Source organism: Sorex araneus, chromosome 2 (assembly GCF_027595985.1).
Source record: "Sorex araneus isolate mSorAra2 chromosome 2, mSorAra2.pri, whole genome shotgun sequence".
Classification (NCBI taxonomy): domain Eukaryota; kingdom Metazoa; phylum Chordata; class Mammalia; order Eulipotyphla; family Soricidae; genus Sorex; species Sorex araneus.
The window spans coordinates 33417065-33435862 of NC_073303.1; the positions used below are offsets into that span (position 1 = coordinate 33417065).

At 49.5% G+C, this 18798-nt stretch overlaps 1 protein-coding gene across 1 annotated transcript; it reads left to right on the forward strand.

Moving 5' to 3' along the window:
* The first annotated feature begins 172 nt into the window (after positions 1 to 172).
* PPP1R10 (protein phosphatase 1 regulatory subunit 10) lies at positions 173 to 17518 on the forward strand. Its single transcript, XM_004619606.2, has 20 exons — positions 173 to 304; positions 529 to 1054; positions 6777 to 6894; positions 7688 to 7774; positions 7945 to 8080; positions 8474 to 8525; positions 10674 to 10751; positions 10861 to 11034; positions 11201 to 11306; positions 11408 to 11520; positions 12824 to 12924; positions 13275 to 13422; positions 13499 to 13657; positions 13935 to 14181; positions 14305 to 14368; positions 14475 to 14669; positions 14759 to 14834; positions 15012 to 15125; positions 15256 to 16008; positions 16281 to 17518. Exons 3-20 carry the CDS (start codon positions 6788 to 6790, stop codon positions 16388 to 16390), a joined length of 2820 nt encoding a protein of 939 aa, XP_004619663.1. The 5' UTR covers positions 173 to 304; positions 529 to 1054; positions 6777 to 6787; the 3' UTR covers positions 16391 to 17518.
* Positions 17519 to 18798: the final 1280 nt, after the last annotated feature.

Genomic DNA, 18798 nt, shown 5'->3' on the forward strand with positions numbered 1-18798 from the left:
CGAGGGCGGAAGTGGTGCAAGAGGAGAAAAGGGCGGTGCCAGGAGATCAGGTCACGCGCACGCGGTTGGGGGTAGCAGGAAGAAGGCGGAAGAAGGTGCTGGGGGGAAGGGGCTAAGCAAAGGTGGAGCAAGGCTAGCCAATCAGTGAGCGAGTTGTCTTTCGGGTTGACCAATGAATTCACGCCTCGCGCACAATGTCGCGCGACGAGGGCGTTTCACTAGCACGTTTGGGCGCGTTGGGCGGCGTCTGGATATAAAAGACACCGCCCGAGCAGGCGTCCGCCATTCTGGGGTTCGTTTAAAGGTAAGTTTCGGTGTTTTGTCGGTTAGGGGGCAGATTTTTGCCGATCGGTTTGCTCTGGGAAAAGGATTTAGACGTGTGTTCAGCTCAGAACCATGGTTTACGTAAAGCGGCAGCGTTTGGGACGGGGCATGATGGTATTTGGGGCCAGCAGAGATGGAATTTGGGGCGTTTAAAAACAACCCTTATTGATTATATCTTTCTCCTTTGTGTTCCTTCCATCCCAGGTTTGAATTTTCTCGGAGAAAGACAGGCCGGCCACAAGGAAAAAGAAACGAGCCGCAGCGTCATCTAAGCCCTTGAAAGGATCCAGAGAGGGGGGAAAGGGAAAGCAGCAGCCACCAGCCCAACCACTTGTGTCTTCTATCCCTTCCTCTACCTGTCTTGCCCACCCCACCAGCCCACGCTGCTTGGGACTTGAGATCTCTGGCCGAAGGACCGTCACCACATAACTGCAAAAATAATCAACCACCCTCCCTTCCCAAACCCCACCCAAACCCACTCATCCAGCGTTTACTTTTTTGAATCCACTCAACTTTTTTTCTGCGACCCCCCTCCCTAAACGGAGTTGGGTGGGGGGGACTATGAATACCGAATTGGCCTTCATTTTTTAAGAGACTTTTTGATCCAATGAGGCCCCCCAAATAATCGAGTTTTGGGTCCTGGTTGGTTGTTTGATTTTTTTTCTCCAAAATTTTAACCCCCTTACCCCCCCCTGAGCCCGAGGTGCTGACGTCGCAAAAAAATTGGATAGTAAGTGTCGAATTTTCAAAAACCAGCCTTGCAACAAGAAATCAACGTTTCCCGTTGTGAAACCAAAACTATGAGAGGAAGAATGAGACCATAGAACTGGAGAAAGGACCAAGCCGGTCACTTAATCTCCATTAAAAAGGGCCTTTGGTTTAAACAGTGTGTTCCTTTCCCCTGCCACCTGCCTCTTCCCTGCCCCGCTGCAGGCAAGGAGAGGGTGGCGGGAGGGCTGCGAGTGAGGATTTTGACGGTTAACCCTTGGTAATCCAGCCAATTTCCAGACTGCCAAAGCCATAAGTGTTTGCTTTATATAAAGAGGAACGGTTCACTTCCTCTCGTTAGCTGCAGTCTACAAAAGGGTTAATGAGCTCACATACAAAAGATGGTGGATCTTGTGGCCCAAAAGTCCCACTTCTTTGTGTGTGAGACAAGCAGGGCGCCTTTCAATTTGCCAGATTAATAAGCAATCTGTACATAAAGATTGCAGGGTAAGGAGATGGGCAAAGAAAATAGTTGGCTATGACTTTAAATGATTGTTAAATCCTCTCAATTTTAATGTATTTGCTTGGGATATATTTGTGCGGTTAAAATAGGTGGCAATCTAGGAATAAAGATTGCAAGACACGTTAGGACAAAATATAATCTTAGTGCCAATAGTACATACAAAATAGTTGGGAGGTGAATGTTTTGTAATTGTTGCAGGTTGCGTAGCTTATTTATAAGCAAAACTTTTTAACATTTTAACTTGATACTTTCCGGGTGGGGGGAGCCAGTTTAGTCGAGGGTGGCAAGGTGGTGAAATGTGAAGTCCAGGAGTATAATTTTTTAAAGCCATTTAGTGCAATTGAATGTTAGCTTTCTAAAAGATTTGTGTCGTTAAAAGGAATTTTTTTTCTTCCCTGCTACAATATGGCGACTTTTCTTTGTCCTTTTGTCTTCCCAAGCGGCGTTGCAGGTTGTGTCTTGACCCATTTTTCTCCTGTCCTCCCTCCTCAACCCTATTTGTCGAGAAGGGGGTCCAAGTCCTCCCCCTTGCCATTTAGCGGTAGGATGGGGCGGGGGGAGGAAGGGGTGGTCGATGGTAGCATATTGAACCGCAATTGCAAATTCAATTCTTCCCAGCAGAAAATTGTTTTCTAATATATTAATTGCTTTTTATTTTCACAACGTTCTTAACGGGCTCCTAAGATGAAAAGCTTTTCCGGGTTGGGGGGGGGGCTCTATTTTTCAGATTTTCCTTTTTAAAAAAGAAGTGATTTCATGTAACTATCTCCAGCGGAGCCGGGGTAGCTTTTTCAAGTTTTCCTCTTCTCCATTACAAAATGGCGTCCCTGCTTCTTTGTTGTTTTTTTTTTTCTCCTTTCTGCCCGGCAGTGCTTAGGGCCGCCCTAGAAACTTGGTCCAGGGGGAGGAGCAGCCTGGGAAGGTGATGTAATCGGCTTGCTTACTTCTCTCCGCCCTCTTGAGACTCCGCCCCTGAGCAGATGCCTCCTGGAATCGCTGTGCACGCGGCTTGTAGACAGGAAAAAAAAAAACATTTGCCTTGTTTTCTTTAGAATATCTTTTCTAGTCCTTAAAAAAAAAAATGCAACTCACAGGAACTAGGTCTTGAAGCTCTCGCCTTGGGCCGCGGTACTTTTTATATTTTAGTTAGGACATTGCTTGATAGTGTCACCTCTCATCACAACTGCTTGGAAATTGTCCCCTTCTTCAGTTGCCCGGGCCGGGGAGTCCGTTAAATCAACTATTTAAAAGCGGGAGGCTTTGGGATGGCGCGTGTGTGTGTGTGTGTGTGTGTGTGTGCGCGCGTGTATATGTATATATGTGTTGGGTGAGAACTGGGCAGACCCTAGAACTTAAGGGTGATAGATAATAATGGGGGTCTAAGGACACCAAAATGTGTCATGTTCTCAGGACCCAGCCCCCGGGGCTTCCTGCATTTGTTCGCTTTGTCTAATGAGAATCTGGGCCCGGGTGAATATTTTAGTACTTTCTTCTAAGTCACCCTTACTCCCACCTCTGGGCCGGGTATCAACGCTTTGTGTTCAGTGCTGTATCACGTTCTCCAGTTGCTTAGCTCCTGTACATTGGTACTAGGATGAGAAGTGAAGCTTTAGGAAAGGAGGCGGCAGTGGTAAACTCAAGGCAGGGGGAATCCAGCTACGGTTTCTGGTAAGCAAAACCTTTCTGGTATAACATTTCACAACCTTCATTTCTTTTATCCAAAGGGACACCGTTTTGAATTTCTTTTTCCTTATCTTCTAAAAAAAAAAAAAGGAAAACCTTAAGGACGTTAAGGAAAAATAATGTGCTCTTCATTTTTCAACTTCTGCAGTCCTGCAGCAGTTGGTGCATGTTTGGAAGCCATGCCCTATCAGAGGGGGGCTTGGGGGTGGGCGGTGTCCTGTCCCTTTCTTCCAACTTTTTCAAAGGCAAGTCTTTCTCAGACTCTGTATACTTTTCATTTTTCTAAAAGTCCTTTCTTGAAGCTTGGAGATTCTAGGCAGAATCCGAAGCCCATTTCGTACGACTGTCCTGTGGTGATGGGATTTTCTACTGGGTATGGGTTCCCAAATTCAATTTCTGGAGTGGTGGGGGAGGGCCTCTTCCACGTGACTATTGACTACAAGTTTTTTATCTTTCAAGCAGTTTGCCAGGTCTACGGCATACCTTCTGTGGGAGCTGAACATTCTACCCACTCAGATTCCAGATCTCTAGTGAGCAGGAGATTATTAAAAGAAGATCTTCCTAAACATGGGAGATGGGAAACAGTCTTCTAGGGAAACCAGATCCATCCAGAGAACATCGGAGACCTGATCCTTGTAGTTTGGCCAGAGCACTATTCTGAGATCCTTTGCTGTTAGGGGGAAAGGGAGAATAATTTTACATTATTGATAGGCATTATAAATTTTGGGGGAAATTTTACCAGCTTTTCAAAATGCAGGTATTAAGGAAAGAGGTATACAATCTTGTGAATCACTTGAGACATAATTCAGTCCACTACTGAGTCACATCAAGAAAATGCCTCCAACACCCCAGAAAGGAAGGGAATATATGGGGTTAAGTAAATAGTATTTATTTCCAGAAGTTTTGTCTTTACATGAAAGTGAACTTGAACTTCCTCCTGTATTCAAAGAGTGTTGCAGTTAATTTTAAAGAGCCCTTGCAGAGACTTTTTATCCTAGACCTATTCAATTTGGTTTGGGTGCTAGGTATAGAGTAAATAACTTGACTCAAGCTAGGTGTTTTTCACTGCGTTTAATTAGCTCGAAATAAAACGTTTTGGAGGCTGGAATCTATCACTTAAGGGCTACTATTAGGTGCTAAGGGGAGAAAGTCCCTCAGTACCTTTTGTCAGTAATACACGGTTCTGCCTGCAACATTCTCCATAAGGAAAGCACAGTTTAGAATAAGATTAGGCCAGGGATTGCTTTTCCTTGGTATGTCCAGCTTTCAAGAATATTAAAATATACCATACCCTGGATTATATTTGGTTCCAGAAAGCTTCCTGAGGCTTTCCTTCAGGCTCCGGGTTTAATTAGGTAATGTATGACACTTGGCCACTGCTCCCCAGGTCACATTTGCTCCTGTGAACTTGGCCTCTATTCCTTTCCACTTGAGTGCCTTGGAATTTCTTTCAAAACCTAATTGAAAGGAAATTAGGTTGTAAGAGTCTTGGGGTTCTTGGTTTTAAATGGAAAATTGTCTAGAGGAAAGCCATCATGAAAAAAAAAATTAAAATCACACCAGATGGTGCTTGTCTGACATTTAAATTTTCTTAATTATAATTATTTCTAAAATATAATAGTGGAAGATGAGTAATATTTCTGCTTTGTTTCTTAGCTTCCCTTGGCAAATTTTATCATTGCTTGTATGAATAGAAATTGAAAATTTCCTGGCTTCCATTCCTAGCAGAATGCACTGAAAATAACTTCGCTAAGTCCTCATAAGCCTCTTTCTAAAGATGGTTATTTTTTGTCTCCCAGCCTCTTAAGGGACATTTGGGGTGCAGGTGACTTCGTTTGCAAAGGCAGCAGAGGGTAGGGAGACCCTTAGCCGCTCCTTCTGAGTCTGACTCATTAGTTTTATTTAGGGGGAATTGGTCTGAAGTGATACTACTTTAATTGAAGGCTTTTTTGTCAACTTTGTTTTTATTTTAGTTGCTGATGGCTTTGTATTTGGATTGATAGTGTTACTAAGTGAAAAAATTCCTTTTCCCCCATGTCTCAGTAAGAATCTCCACACGTCAGTTGATTTGGCACTATGGACTTCTCAGCTCACCTGGATTCTACTTTTTTCCCTCTGACCTTCCATCCTATTCGTCCCTAAGGAGGCTCCAGGGCAGCCGCAACAAAGCTAACCCAGATTTGCTCACCTCAACTCACTCTGAACCTGACTTGAGCCATACATGCTGCCCAGAGCTGGTTAGGCTACCAGTGACTGCCTCTTGCCTTGGCTATTAAACTCTGTTTAGAAATTCATTGACTTTTGATTAGATTAAAAGGCTAGGACATTTGGGGGGAACAATTAGAGCTAATCAGTTACGACAATCCTGATCACTTATCACAAAATAGGTTATCTTTGTAAAACTCATTTTTTCCCCCATCTTTTGGCTGCAATCCTGCTACCTGTATCAGAAGTGAGATTTTTTTTTTTTTGTCTCCTGGTTGCCTATTTAGAGGTTTATATTTCTTAAATGCGGACAGCACTGAGCCGATTTTGCTGTTTGGGTTCTCAGAAGCCAACCCAGTATTTAGAGGCAATGTGGATAAAGGTGCTAATCAGTCTTACGCTGATTTCCATACTATCATTTTTTGGAATTTGGGTATCGGTTTAGAAATTGCGTCACTATTTTCTGTCCTATAATATCAGTTTAGCTTTTAATTGATTCCTAACCTAGCTTTAAGTAACTACTTAAAATTTAATAACATCTTCCCAGCTTCTGCCTGGTTCTGTTTCTTTTGGTACTGTAGTTTCAGGCTGTGATCTGGGGGTGAGGAATAATTCTCAGATTTACTTTTGGAACCTCAAACCGGTCTTGCCCTTAACTTTGAAGTAAAAACGTGTAGTGTTTGGTTAGTGAGACCAAGGATTAGGAGTCCCTGATTTGATTTCCCTTTTTTCCCTTGCTCCCATTTCTGGGAGATAACACTGACTTGGAAATTTCTGTTTTCAGGTTTTGTTTTTATTACCTATCACTTTTAGGTAGTTGAGTGAAGCAAGAGGAACATGGCTTGCTTCTTATAATTGATTGTAAATGTATAAAGGAGTTAAGTTGCCATTTAGCTCAAGATGTTTTTGGTTTAGTGTTTTTTGGTTTGTTTTTCTAAAGCCAGCTATATCATCAGCTAAGGAGATGCAAGACCTAAAGCAGTAAAACTTCCTCGGAGAACTGGGCATTTTGTTATGGGAATACAAATCTTTTAGTACAATCTAGTGAAGTTCGCCTGTCCCGGGATGGATGTAACGGGGTGGGAGTGAGGGTGTGCGTACAGGAGGCCAGTCTGCCCCTTTTGTCCTAATACCATGCATGCTGAACTCGCTGGGGCTATTTGCTCAGCGGTGACAAAAGTCTGCTTTTCTTCGTTTCTTAAAGATTTTCTTAGAAAGTGGTGTAGTTGAATATATGTGAAATACATTTTGTCAACTGTAGAATTGGAATTTACTAAGGGCAAATGGGACTGTCCTTGCCACCCATTTATTCTGTTGGTTTGCTTTCTTCTAGAAAACTCCATCATGGGTTCGGGTCCCATAGACCCCAAAGAACTTCTCAAGGGCTTGGACAGCTTCCTTACCCGAGATGGGGAAGTCAAGAGTGTGGACGGCATTTCCAAGATCTTCAGGTGAGTCTTTCCTCTTTGGATTACTTGGGAATTATTTTTTGTGATATGGCTATTCCCAGACAAAATTAGTGTTCTAGAAAGGAAAAGAATAGTGAAATAGAACTTAAATCCAGTCATTTTAGAATAAATGATAGGAAAAGATTACAAGCCATACTGGAATCTATCTGGAGATCCATAGCCCCACGGAAGTCACACATTAAGGAGCCAGTGTCATAATTCTTGATTCCTTTTAGTTGTGTTCTAGATATCAATTCATACAGTTTCCCAGGAGAAGGAGATGAGGAAGCTAATCCTGAATAGGGAGGGGTGCTTGTTAAGGGCTGACTCCTCACCTGGATGAGGAGCCAACCTGTCTGATGTGGAGGGCAACAGATGCTCACCTGCCCAGATTAGTCTTCTGTGTCGCTCAAGTTGTCTTCCATCTGGGCTGGAGTGATAGCACAGCGGGTAGGGCATTTGCCCTGCACGCAGCCAGCCAACCCAGGTTCGATTCCCAGCATCCCATATGGTCCCCTGAACACTGCCAGGGGTAATTCCTGAGTGCAGAGCCAGGAGTAACCCCTGTGCATCGCCAGGTGTGACCCCCCCCAAAAAAATAAAAAGTTGTCTTCCATCTTCCCATGGGTTTCTTTTTCACTCTGATTCATCTCATCCTCATAGAGGCATGTGTCACCGTTCTTTAGCAAAGTACCAAATTAACAGGGAACCCTAGGTGTTCCAGTAGATTCAACTCTATTGGGAAGAGGCACTTAACTCTATTTCTGTCATTAATACTTCAACTCATTTCTTATAGTCTAATGAAAGAAGCACGAAAGATGGTGAGTCGGTGTACTTACTTGAACATTCTCCTGCAGACTCGTTCACCAGAAATATTGGTCAAGTAAGTGGGGACTGGCAGACTAGAATGAGAGAATGAAGTTAAAAAGGGCTTGGGGGGTGGTCAGTCATGGGCTTCCTGAGTTCTTGGTGGGAGGGGGGGTGACGTTTAGTGTGGGGTCTGGAATTTCCAAAGTCAGGGGTGGTCTTACAGATTCTTCTACCTATTTGCAGATTTATTGATGTCGGTGGCTATAAGCTTCTCAATAATTGGCTGACATATTCAAAGACGACCAACAACATTCCCCTCTTGCAGCAAATCCTACTGACCTTGCAGCACCTGCCCCTCACTGTGGACCATCTCAAGCAGGTACCTTGAGTATTATATTCCTGTTACTTCCTTTTTGGTTTAATCTCACATGCAGTAGTCCTGCCCACTCTGATGTGGCTGCATTCTTGGGACTGTCAAAATAGTAGGACAAAAAGTGATTTCAAGTCCCTTGGTTTAAATTGATCTTTTAATATGTGTGTGGCTTGGTTCAGGTCATATCTGAGCCCTCAGTTCTATAAGATGGAAATAACTATACGTTCAATTGGATGGATATAGGATTTAGTGGGGATATGGCTACAAAAGCTTTGCAGGTAGGTTAGTTGCTATTAGAGGACTATAGATTGTGAGTGAGTTTGGGTGGTTTTCTCTGAGGTGACTCTTATTTTCCTCCTGGCATTTTGATCACTCTTGTTTCCCGTCTCTCTCTCTCAGAACAACACAGCCAAACTAGTGAAGCAGCTGAGCAAGTCAAGTGAAGATGAAGGTAGAAGCCAGTTCTTCCTCTCTGTCTGGGCCTTCCACCACTTCTTCCACTTAATTGTCTCTTGTCTCCCCATCCTTTGATCGTTAATCATTCCTTCTTCCTTTTGTTTGGGTTCATACCCCGTGGTGTTTAGGACTTACTCCAGGCTCTGCACTCAGGCATCATTTTTGGCAGTACCGAGGGATCACCTGTGATGTGGGGGGGATCGGCCTGGGTTCGCTGCTTGCAAGGCAAGCGCCCTGCCTGCTGTACAGCTCCAGCCCCTGCTTTTCTTCCTGTTTCTATCTCTGTTGTTGTTACTGGTTTTGATTTTTGCTCCACAGCTGGCAGTGCTTAGGGATTACGCCTGGTGGTGCTTGGGGGTCTATATGAGATGCTGGGGATCAAACCTTAATTTTTCTTGCTAGGAGGGGAGTGAAAAGTGTCATCCTAAATGGGCTCATGTTTACTTCTGGTTTTCTAAATTTCTGGACCTTTACTGTCTATTTTGTGACAATGGATATTCTAGTTCTACCCATAAACACCTTCCTTTAGGCCATGGGCAGACTCCTGATGGTGGAATATGTCATAGCTTTGACAGCATTTTGTGAGATATATCTGTGGCTTTGGAACTACTGACGAGGGCCATAGAGTTTGTGCTTAAACACAGCGTGGGGCGGGGGGGGGGGGGGCTAGAGTGATAATACCGCAGGTGGGGCGTTTCCCATGCATGCTGCTGGTCCAGCTTTGATCTCCTATATCCTATATGGTCCACAGAGCCCACCGAGGGTGAGCCCTGAATGCAAAGCCAGAAGTAAGCCCTGAGCACTGCCAGTGTGCGGCCAAAAACAACACAGTCCCTCAAGAAAACCCACAAAACAAAAAACAGTCCTACTCTTACTGTAAAGAATCTAGTAGCCCAAAAGAAAATTAATTAGAACTGAGCTACAGTCATGAGGGACCAGTAAGAGAGCATGGCAGGTAAGGCACTCGTCTTGCACACAGCTGACCTGGGCTCCTCTCCAGCACCGTGTTGTCCACTGAACATGGCCAGAATGACTCCTGAATGCAGAGATAAGAGTAATCCCTGAGCACTTCTGGGTGTGTCCCCCCCCCCAAAAAAAATAAACAACTAAGCTGCAATAGTCATGAGAAAAGACCTTGCCAGTTTCTCTTGACCAACATTGCTGGACCCATCGAAAGAAAAGTCTTGCCATGGAAGCAGCAATAATAGGAATAAATCTAATAGTCAGACACTTGAATCTTCCCTGCCTTCTGCAAACTTCAGTGTCTAAATAGGCTAAGCATGTAGGCACTGGGTATATTCCGTCACCTTCTAGTTTTGTGACTCAGCTCTGATTTTCATGTCTGGAAAGTAATCTGTACAGTGTACCCTGTATAAAGGTTAGTTCAGAGGCTGGAGAAATAGTATAGTAGGGTGCTTTTCTTGCCTGTGGTCAACCCAGCTTTCCCAGAACCCCCAAGGTCCCCCAACCCCACCAGGAGTACAGAGCTAAGTAAGTCCTGAGCATTGCTGGGCTTCCCTCAAATACTCATTTTGCTACCTTGGTGTGGTGCTTCAGGTTGAAGTTTATCTGAGTTTCATGTCTGTAAAGGAAGTGGTCTTGGACTGGAGAGCGCTCAGTAGGCTTTGCATGAGCCCCGGGCTCAGTCCCACTGCAGGGTACCCTGAGCAGTTCTAGGAATGGCCAACGCCTCCCGTGTCCTACCCCCAAATTGTGGTGTCACTTTCTTCTTATTCTTCTTCTTTTTTTTTTTTTTCTTTTTGGGTTACTCCTGGCTCTGCACTCAGGAATCACTCCTGGCGGTGCTCAGGGGACCATATGGGATGGTGGGAATCGAACCTGGGTCAGCCACATGCAAGGCAAACACCCTACCCGCTGTGCTATTGCTCCAGCCCCTCATTTTCTTCTTGAACCTGTGTTCCTCAGCCAGAGGCTTAGTCAGGGGCTCAGGTGCGTGCCATGCAGGATTCAATTCCTCCAGCCGCCTGATCCCCGCAGCACTGCTGGGTGTGGCCCTCAAACACACAAAAAAACCTCTCTGTTATTTTCTCCATCACACATTTTCACAGTATCTTTTCAGACGTCTCTGATTTCAATTTGGGGAAGTGTCATGCTACAATGTTTCTCCCTTCTGTCCCGGCAGAACTTCGGAAATTGGCCTCAGTCCTCGTCAGTGATTGGATGGCTGTCATCCGCTCCCAGAGCAGTACCCAGCCTGCTGGTAAGCACTTGCTTCTTTATCCTTAGAAGACCACCCATCTGGGGGGCTTAGGCTGATAATAGACTTTCTGACTCAACAAAATCCTTTTTTTTTTTTTTTTCCACAACAGAGAAAGATAAGAAGAAACGTAAGGAGGAGGGAAAGAGCCGAACCACCCCTCCTGAGAGACCTTTGACTGAAGTGAAGCCGGAGACCCGGGCTGAGGAGGCCCCAGAGAAGAAGAAAGAGAAGCCGAAGTCACTGCGAACCACAGCTCCTAGTCACGCCAAGTTCCGTTCCACTGGTAAGACCGCTGGCCGCCTCGGGAGGGTCGGGTGCTGTGACCTGGGATTGAGTTCATAAGACACGGGAACCTGTGACAGAGAGCCATCGTGGGAGAAGAATGCGACTGAGGGGACACTGTGGTCGACAGATAGTGAATGAACAGGGCTGGTTGTGTCTTCCCCTAGGACTCGAGCTGGAGACCCCATCTTTGGTGCCTGTGAAGAAGAACGCCAGCGCAGTGGTTGTTTCTGACAAGTACAACCTTAAACCCATCCCTCTGAAGCGTCAGAGGTAGGCGCCGGACTCTGGGTTCTGGGGCCTGTGGCTTCAGACATGCGGGGGCGGGGGCGGGAGGGTGGAGGAGGCGCTGGTGACAGTTCCTCTTCCCACAGCTCTGCAGCTGCTCCGGGAGAGACCGCTCCGCCTGCAGAGAAGAAGTACAAGCCGCTCAACACGACGCCCAACGCCACCAAGGAGATCAAAGTGAAGATCATCCCGCCACAGCGTGAGTCTGGAGGGCGGGGGCTTTGGGTTGGCAATTGGTGGTTTTCATTGGCATGACTAGTGTTTTTCTTCTTCGGTTTCCTCTGTATCCTATTTTGGGTCAGGGAGTGAGGGGCCATCCCTGGCAGTTCTCAGGATCACTCCTGCTGGACTTGGGGCCCCATCTAGGGTGCTGGAGATTGAACCCGGGTCAGCCGCATGCAAGGCCAGCACCCTTCCTGCCGTGCTATGGCTTCAGCCCCTGTAGCAGAGGTTGTTCCTGGGAGCCTCAGAGGACTGACCATGTGTTGCTGGGGAGCAAATCTGCCTTGCATGTGGGAAGCCCGGGTTTAAGCTCTTGGGATATGCTTGGTCCCTCAAGCACAGCCAGGAGCAGCCATTGGATACAAAGGAGTTTCCGGGCCTGGAAAGCGCTCAGTGGCTGGAGTGCACGCTTTGCATACAGGAGGTCCAGATTTCTCCCCAGTGCCACGTGGTCCTCCAAACATAGCCAGGAGTGACCCCTGAGCACTGAACCAAGAACCGCCCAAGTACCTCTGGGTATGACCTAAAACTCAAACCCCAGAGTAACTTTAGATAGATGGCAAGGCATACTCTTTGGCACTTCCTTAGGGTTACTTCCAGCTGGCAGGATCATCTGTCATGTCCACCTGGGCTGACTTAATTATCTGAATTCTTACATCTGAAGCTACGGCTCACAACAGGGGTGTGCTTAGCAGTAGAGCATTGCCTTGCTCATGTGGAGTCTCGGATTTGATCTCCAGAACTACAGTTAAAGTAATAATAGCGACAGGAGAATGAGGACTGGAGAGATAGTACGGCAGGGAGGGTGTTTTCCTTGCACACAGCCAACCTCGTTCAATCCGTGGCAACCTTTATGGTCCCCTGAGTGCTGCCACGAGTAGTTGCTGAGTGTGAAATCTAGAGTAACCCTTGAGCATCTCCAATTGTGACCCACACTCTCCCCACCCCCGCTAAAAAATAATAACATTTTTATGTATGGGCAGGGAGATAGCTTCAGTGGCGTCAGCCCTACATGGACCTCTGCTGGTTGTGCCCCCAAAAAGAAACCAAGTAGAATTTATGATTTGAATTCTATTGCAAGTGCTTCTTGGTCACCTTAACATGTTGAGGCCTTTGCTACAGTTTCTGTTAAGCTTCAGCCAGTGTGAGCCACTGGTGCTACACTTCAGTGTCAAGTATTAAGCGTATTGTGTCCTAGTGGCCCATCTTCTGCTCAGGCTTTGTCTGTGGGAATGAGTTCATGGTCTGGTGATTTCATTTTATGTTTTTTCCCTTTGTAGCTATGGAGGGCCTGGGCTTCCTAGATGCACTCAACTCAGCTCCTGTTCCTGGCATCAAAATTAAGAAGAAGAAGAAGGTTCTATCACCTACAGCTGCCAAGGTGGGGGCCTGGGCAGTGGGTGTCAGTGAGGCATAAAGATGGATTTGAAATTTAGAGTGGTTGGGGAGGGCAGAGTTTTGCGGGTGTGTTTTTGTTTGGGGGCGACCTACCCATGGCAGGACTCCAGGGGTGCTGTAGGCTCCATGCTCAGGGGCGCTCCCGGTGTGCTGGGGATCAAATGCAGGCCTCCTGCTCTTGCAGAGCAAGTGCTGCTGCCCTCAGCTGCATCCCAGCAATATTGTGTCGGGTACAGGCGGTGTGGGGCAGAGCTTTCCTAGTCGGAGCTGCTGGCCTTTGCCTTAACTAAGCCTTCTGGTCCACTAAATCGCTTCTTTGTCTTTTCACAACAGCCAAGTCCATTTGAAGGGAAAACGAACACAGAACCAAGCACAGCCAAACCTTCTTCCCCAGAACCAGCACCACCTTCGGAGGCCATGGACACAGACCGGCCCGGGACCCCAGTTCCACCTGTTGAAGTCCCAGAGCTCATGGATACAGGTGCGTTGAGCGGTGAGCTCGGGTCTGGGGGTCTCCTGCAGGGAAGGGCCTGGTCTGACGCCTCTCCTGTTCACAGCCTCCTTGGAGCCAGGAGCTCTGGATGTGAAGCCAGTGGACAGCCCTGGAGATCCCAGCCAGCTAACCCGGAAGGGGAGAAAGAGGAAAACCGTGACGTGGCCTGAGGAGGGCAAGCTGAGAGAGTATTTCTACTTCGAACTGGATGAAACTGAACGAGGTGAGTGATTGTTTTCTTCCTGGCGGCGGGGCTGGGGGGCTCTAAGTAGTGCTAAGGAAGCCCCCTCCCAGCAGGGACGGTGCTGCACCGCTCCAGGGACAAGCCCTAGTGTTCAGGGGGCCGTGTGGGGCCAGGGACCAACCCAAAGGGAATATATTCCAGGCGGGCCATTTTCTGGCTTGAGATTCGGTTTTCTGATGAGGTGGGGACGGAGAGTCTCAACAGGCTGTCCCAGGGAAAGATTGTGCTTACCTCACCCTCCTGTTCCTTACTGCAGTGAATGTGAATAAGATCAAGGACTTCGGCGAGGCAGCCAAGCGAGAGATCCTGTCAGACCGACACGCATTCGAGACCGCCCGGCGTCTGAGCCATGATAATATGGAGGAGAAAGTGCCCTGGGTGTGCCCCCGACCTCTGGTCCTGCCCTCACCTCTTGTCAGCCCTGGAAGCAACAGCCAGGAGCGCTACATCCAGGCCGAGCGCGAGAAGGGGATCCTCCAGGAACTGTTCCTGAACAAGGAGAGGTGAGGACGGGGCCGGCCCGAGCACGCGGGCTCTGAAGGAGATGTGCCGGGGCTGGTTGGGGTGACGACGGGAAGGTGGAATTTAGGATTTGAACAACTTATTTTTTTTCCCTGCCCCAACAGTCCTCACGAGCCTGATCCTGAGCCCTACGAGCCAGTACCCCCAAAACTCATCCCCCTAGATGAGGTGAGCGTGGCATCTGCGGTGATGGGCGGTGTGGTTGATTCCGGAGCATGTTTCATGTCAGAATGTCTCTTCACTCTTTCGTCATAACCTCCTTTTCTTCTTTCAGGAATGTTCTATGGATGAGACTACATACGTTGAGAACCTGGAGCCTGGCGGTGCCGGTGGTTCGCCTGATGGGGCAGGTGGCTCCAAGTTGCCCCCTGTTCTAGCCAACCTGATGGGCAGCATGGGTGCTGGGAAGAGCCCGCAGGGCCCTGGCGGCGGAGGCATCAATGTCCAGGAGATCCTCACCTCCATCATGGTATGCCCTTCCGCCTTCGGCTTCCCACCGCCCTTCCCCACCGCTGGGTTCCACTCTTGCTGACCTTGCTCTCTTCCCGTCCCCCGCAGGGCAGCCCCAATAGCCATCCGTCAGAGGAGCTGCTCAAGCAGCCGGACTACTCAGACAAGATCAAGCAGATGCTGGGTAATCCTCACGCTCTCCTCCTGGGGTCAGGGGGAGGGAGCTGCAGCAGAACTGGGTGAAGCTGGGGCTGCTGCCGCTGTATTGCAAAACCTGGGGCTGAGGAGAGGGTGGGGCTCTCATGATCTGAGGAGGTCATTCTTCCAGCACTCTGACTGACACTTCTCTCTTCACCAACAGTGCCACATGGACTTTTAGGCCCTGGCCCAATAGCCAATGGTTTCCCGCCAGGCGGCCCTGGGGGTCCCAAGGGCATGCAGCACTTTCCTCCTGGACCTGGAGGACCCATGCCAGGTAGGTGGGGAGAGGTGCCCGATCCAGGGTGGGGGTGATCTGATCAGAGGGTGGAGAGAGGGTGGGTCGGGAGGAGCACGAGCCTGCGCATAACGTCGCTGACTCATCTCTCTCCTTTTCTCCCTAACAGGTCCTCATGGAGGCCCTGGTGGGCCCGTGGGTCCACGTCTTCTGGGGCCTCCACCCCCACCTCGTGGGGGTGATCCCTTCTGGGATGGCCCAGGTGACCCCATGCGAGGTGGCCCTATGCGGGGGGGTCCAGGACCTGGTCCTGGGCCGTACCATAGAGGCCGTGGTGGCCGAGGAGGAAATGAGCCTCCTCCCCCTCCTCCTCCGTTCCGAGGGGCCAGAGGAGGTCGCTCTGGAGGAGGACCCCCGAATGGACGAGGGGTCCCTGGCGGGGGCATGGTTGGAGGTGGTGGGCACCGTCCTCACGAAGGCCCTGGTGGGGGCATGAGCAGCGGAAGTGGACATCGTCCCCATGAAGGCCCTGGCGGCATGGGCGGTGGACACCGCCCCCATGAAGGCCCTGGCGGTGGCATGGGGGGCGGTGGGGGACATCGCCCCCACGAAGGTCCCGGAGGTGGCATGGGCAGTGGCAGTGGCCATCGTCCTCATGAAGGCCCAGGCGGTGGCATGGGTGGAGGCAGTGGACACCGCCCCCATGAAGGCCCTGGTGGGAGCATGGGTGGAAGTGGGGGACATCGTCCCCACGAAGGCCCTGGACATGGGGGGCCCCATGGCCACCGACCTCATGATGTCCCTGGTCACCGAGGCCACGACCATCGAGGGCCACCCCCTCATGAGCACCGTGGTCATGATGGCCCTGGCCACGGAGGAGGGGGTCACCGAGGGCACGATGGAGGCCACAGCCATGGAGGAGGTGAGGAGGCTCTCTGCCCTCATATGGCTTTTGGTGTCCCGTACACATTTCTGGGGAATGTCACTACTTTGGGTGTGCCTGGCCGGACGTGAGGCCGACCTACCCCAGCATGCATCGCAATTCATAACCTTGCCTTTCCCTCAAATTCCCAAGACTCACTCTCTGAAAGCAATTCTCAGGGTGACATGCACAGGGAGGTGGGGAGGGGGTCTGAGGGTGGCATTGACCTCTGAGCCATTTCCTATCTAACCATTCCACCATCATTCCCACAGACATGTCAAACCGCCCTGTTTGCCGACATTTCATGATGAAGGGCAACTGCCGCTATGAGAACAACTGTGCCTTCTACCACCCGGGTGTCAATGGGCCCCCCTTGCCCTAGGGACCACCTGCCTACCCCACCCACACACACCCCCGTGGACTGCAGCCTTGCTCCTTCCACCCTGTTATGGCTTCTGTGAGGCCCATTTGCCCCTTCCCCAGCTGAGGCGGAGCCAGCCCTTCCGTTCCCACCTGGCTGGGTTCCGGGGGGGTTTCTGATCACTGGTGCGCATTGATGTACATATTTTCCTCCAGTCTGGGGAGGAGAGAGACTGAACACATTCTGTACCCTGGACTGCTGAAGAGGAGACCCAGTTGGCTTCACTTTTTGAGGAGATTTGCCCTGTACCCCCCAACCCCTTTCCAGTATTGCCCTTCCGCCTGAGAACCTAAAGCCGGTTACCGTGGAGATCACCTCGACTCTCCTATGTGGGCCCTCCACACGCACACAGCACCCCGCCAGGACCAGCTGCACCTCTGAACTCCTCCCAGCCATGCTTACTCCCCGCGGGGTGGGGAGATGGTCGAGGGACCGTGTCTGTCCCACTGCACTGAGAGGACTCAATCAGGCTGGATTTGAGTTCCGGAACACATCGTCCCCGCCCCCTGACACAGGCGTGTGGTTCTGGGTCCCATTTCAAGACTGCAGCCTTGTGAGAAGGCCCACGTTTGTATCATGGGTCTGCTGGGTTCAGTGATGGCCAATTCACATCTGTGTCCAGGGAGTCCGGGCTGGCATGGTGAGGCCGGTGGTGTAGGTCCGCTCCGGCCCGCAGGTCACTTGTGAAAACTGTAAAGCATATCTGTGAGAGCCTTTCATCAACTCGAGCCTGGCACGCTGGGCCTGACAGTCACACTACATGCACTGCCTTGAGGAGTTGGCGCGCTCCTTGTCCCCACCCGAAACCTGTCCAGGACGAGGCTCCAGCCGCCTTGCCCTGTCGGCATCTCTGAGTCCCCGGCAGGTGGCCCCCTGGGAGGATTCAGTGAGTGCCCCGCCCGTCCCAGGCCTCCCGTTCCATGTCTCGGCATCAGTTGTTTTCTATGAAAACAGTGGATTGGTTGGGGTTCGCGCAGGGTCTTGGGTTAGAACCACAATGGATTTGAGGATGAGTATTTTCTTTTTCTTTTGGTTTTGTATATTTTGTACATTAATAATAAACAGTGGAAAGAGAAGCAACTTATTTAACTCCTGTGTTAGGACTCTTTGTTGAGCCCAGTCACACTTCCTAGTACTTGGATACTTGGGGAAATCTCTCCATCCTTTGAGTTCTACCTCCAAGCCTTAGTGGGGTTAGGTGAGATTTCTACCAAAATTCTTCGTAAAGCACTGCAAATAGATCCTAGGGAGTGGACGGAGGCCTGGCTTGAGTTGCTGCAGAAGGGGCAGTGAGGCAGTTGTGATGGGATCAAGGGCTTACGAGTGGTTTCAGGAAGCAGTTTCTGGGCAAAGACAGGGATTCCTCTTAGGAAAAGCAGTTGCAGGTGTTGCGGCCATAGTATGCCACCAACCCGGGTCCGACCGCCAGCCCCTTATAGAGCCCCAATTTACCAGAAATGATCCCGGAAATAAACTCCACCTGTGTGTGACGGAACAATTCCAGTGGAGAAAGCGCTCTTCCAGTAAAGCAATTTTGCTGAAGAAAGTGTTCTCCAGGTCTGCCAGGTGATGTAACTCCAGGGGCTGAGCCTTGGCCTGGTATGGGCAATGCTTGCTTGCCCGTGCTGCATGCCCCCCGCAGTGCTGAGGGCTCTAGGAGTTGGCCCCTGAGCACCATTCTTCATGCCTCACACGCAAGACAGGCTCTCCACTCTTGAGCTACAGCCTAGCTCCCATTTTTTTTTTTCTTTTTGGGTCACACCCAGCGATGCACAGGGGGTTACTCCTGGCTCTGCACTCAGGAATTACCCCTGGCGTTGCTCAGGGGACGATATGGGATGCTGGGAATCGAACCTGGGTCAGCCACGTGCAAGGCAAACAGCCTACCCGCTGTGCTATTGCTCCAGCCCCTCTCCCACATATTTTTTATAAAAGTTGTTTTAGTTTTTAAAATTAGCGTTTTTTTCTTTCCTGTTTTGTGGGCCACAGCCAATTATGCTGAGAGAACCCAGCGTACTCAGGAGACAGCAATGAAACCAGGGTTAGCTGAATGAAAGGCCTTAACCCCTTTACTTGTCCTCCTTTTCTTTTAACCCCACCCAATTGTGCTTAAATGATGTGGATTGAAGTCAGCGCCACTCCCTGCAATCTGTGTGTTTGGGGAGAGCAGTTGCCAATAGGTAGGGTGTTTACCTTGCTGTGGCTAAACCGGGTTCAATGCCCAGCATCCCATAGGGTCCCCAGAGCACTGCCAGAAGTAATTCCTGAGTGCAGAGACAGGCGTGCCCCACTCCCCACACCCCTTATAAAAAGCACCAGAGGGGCTGGAGAGATAGCACAGCGGGTAGGGCGTTTTCCTTGCACGCAGC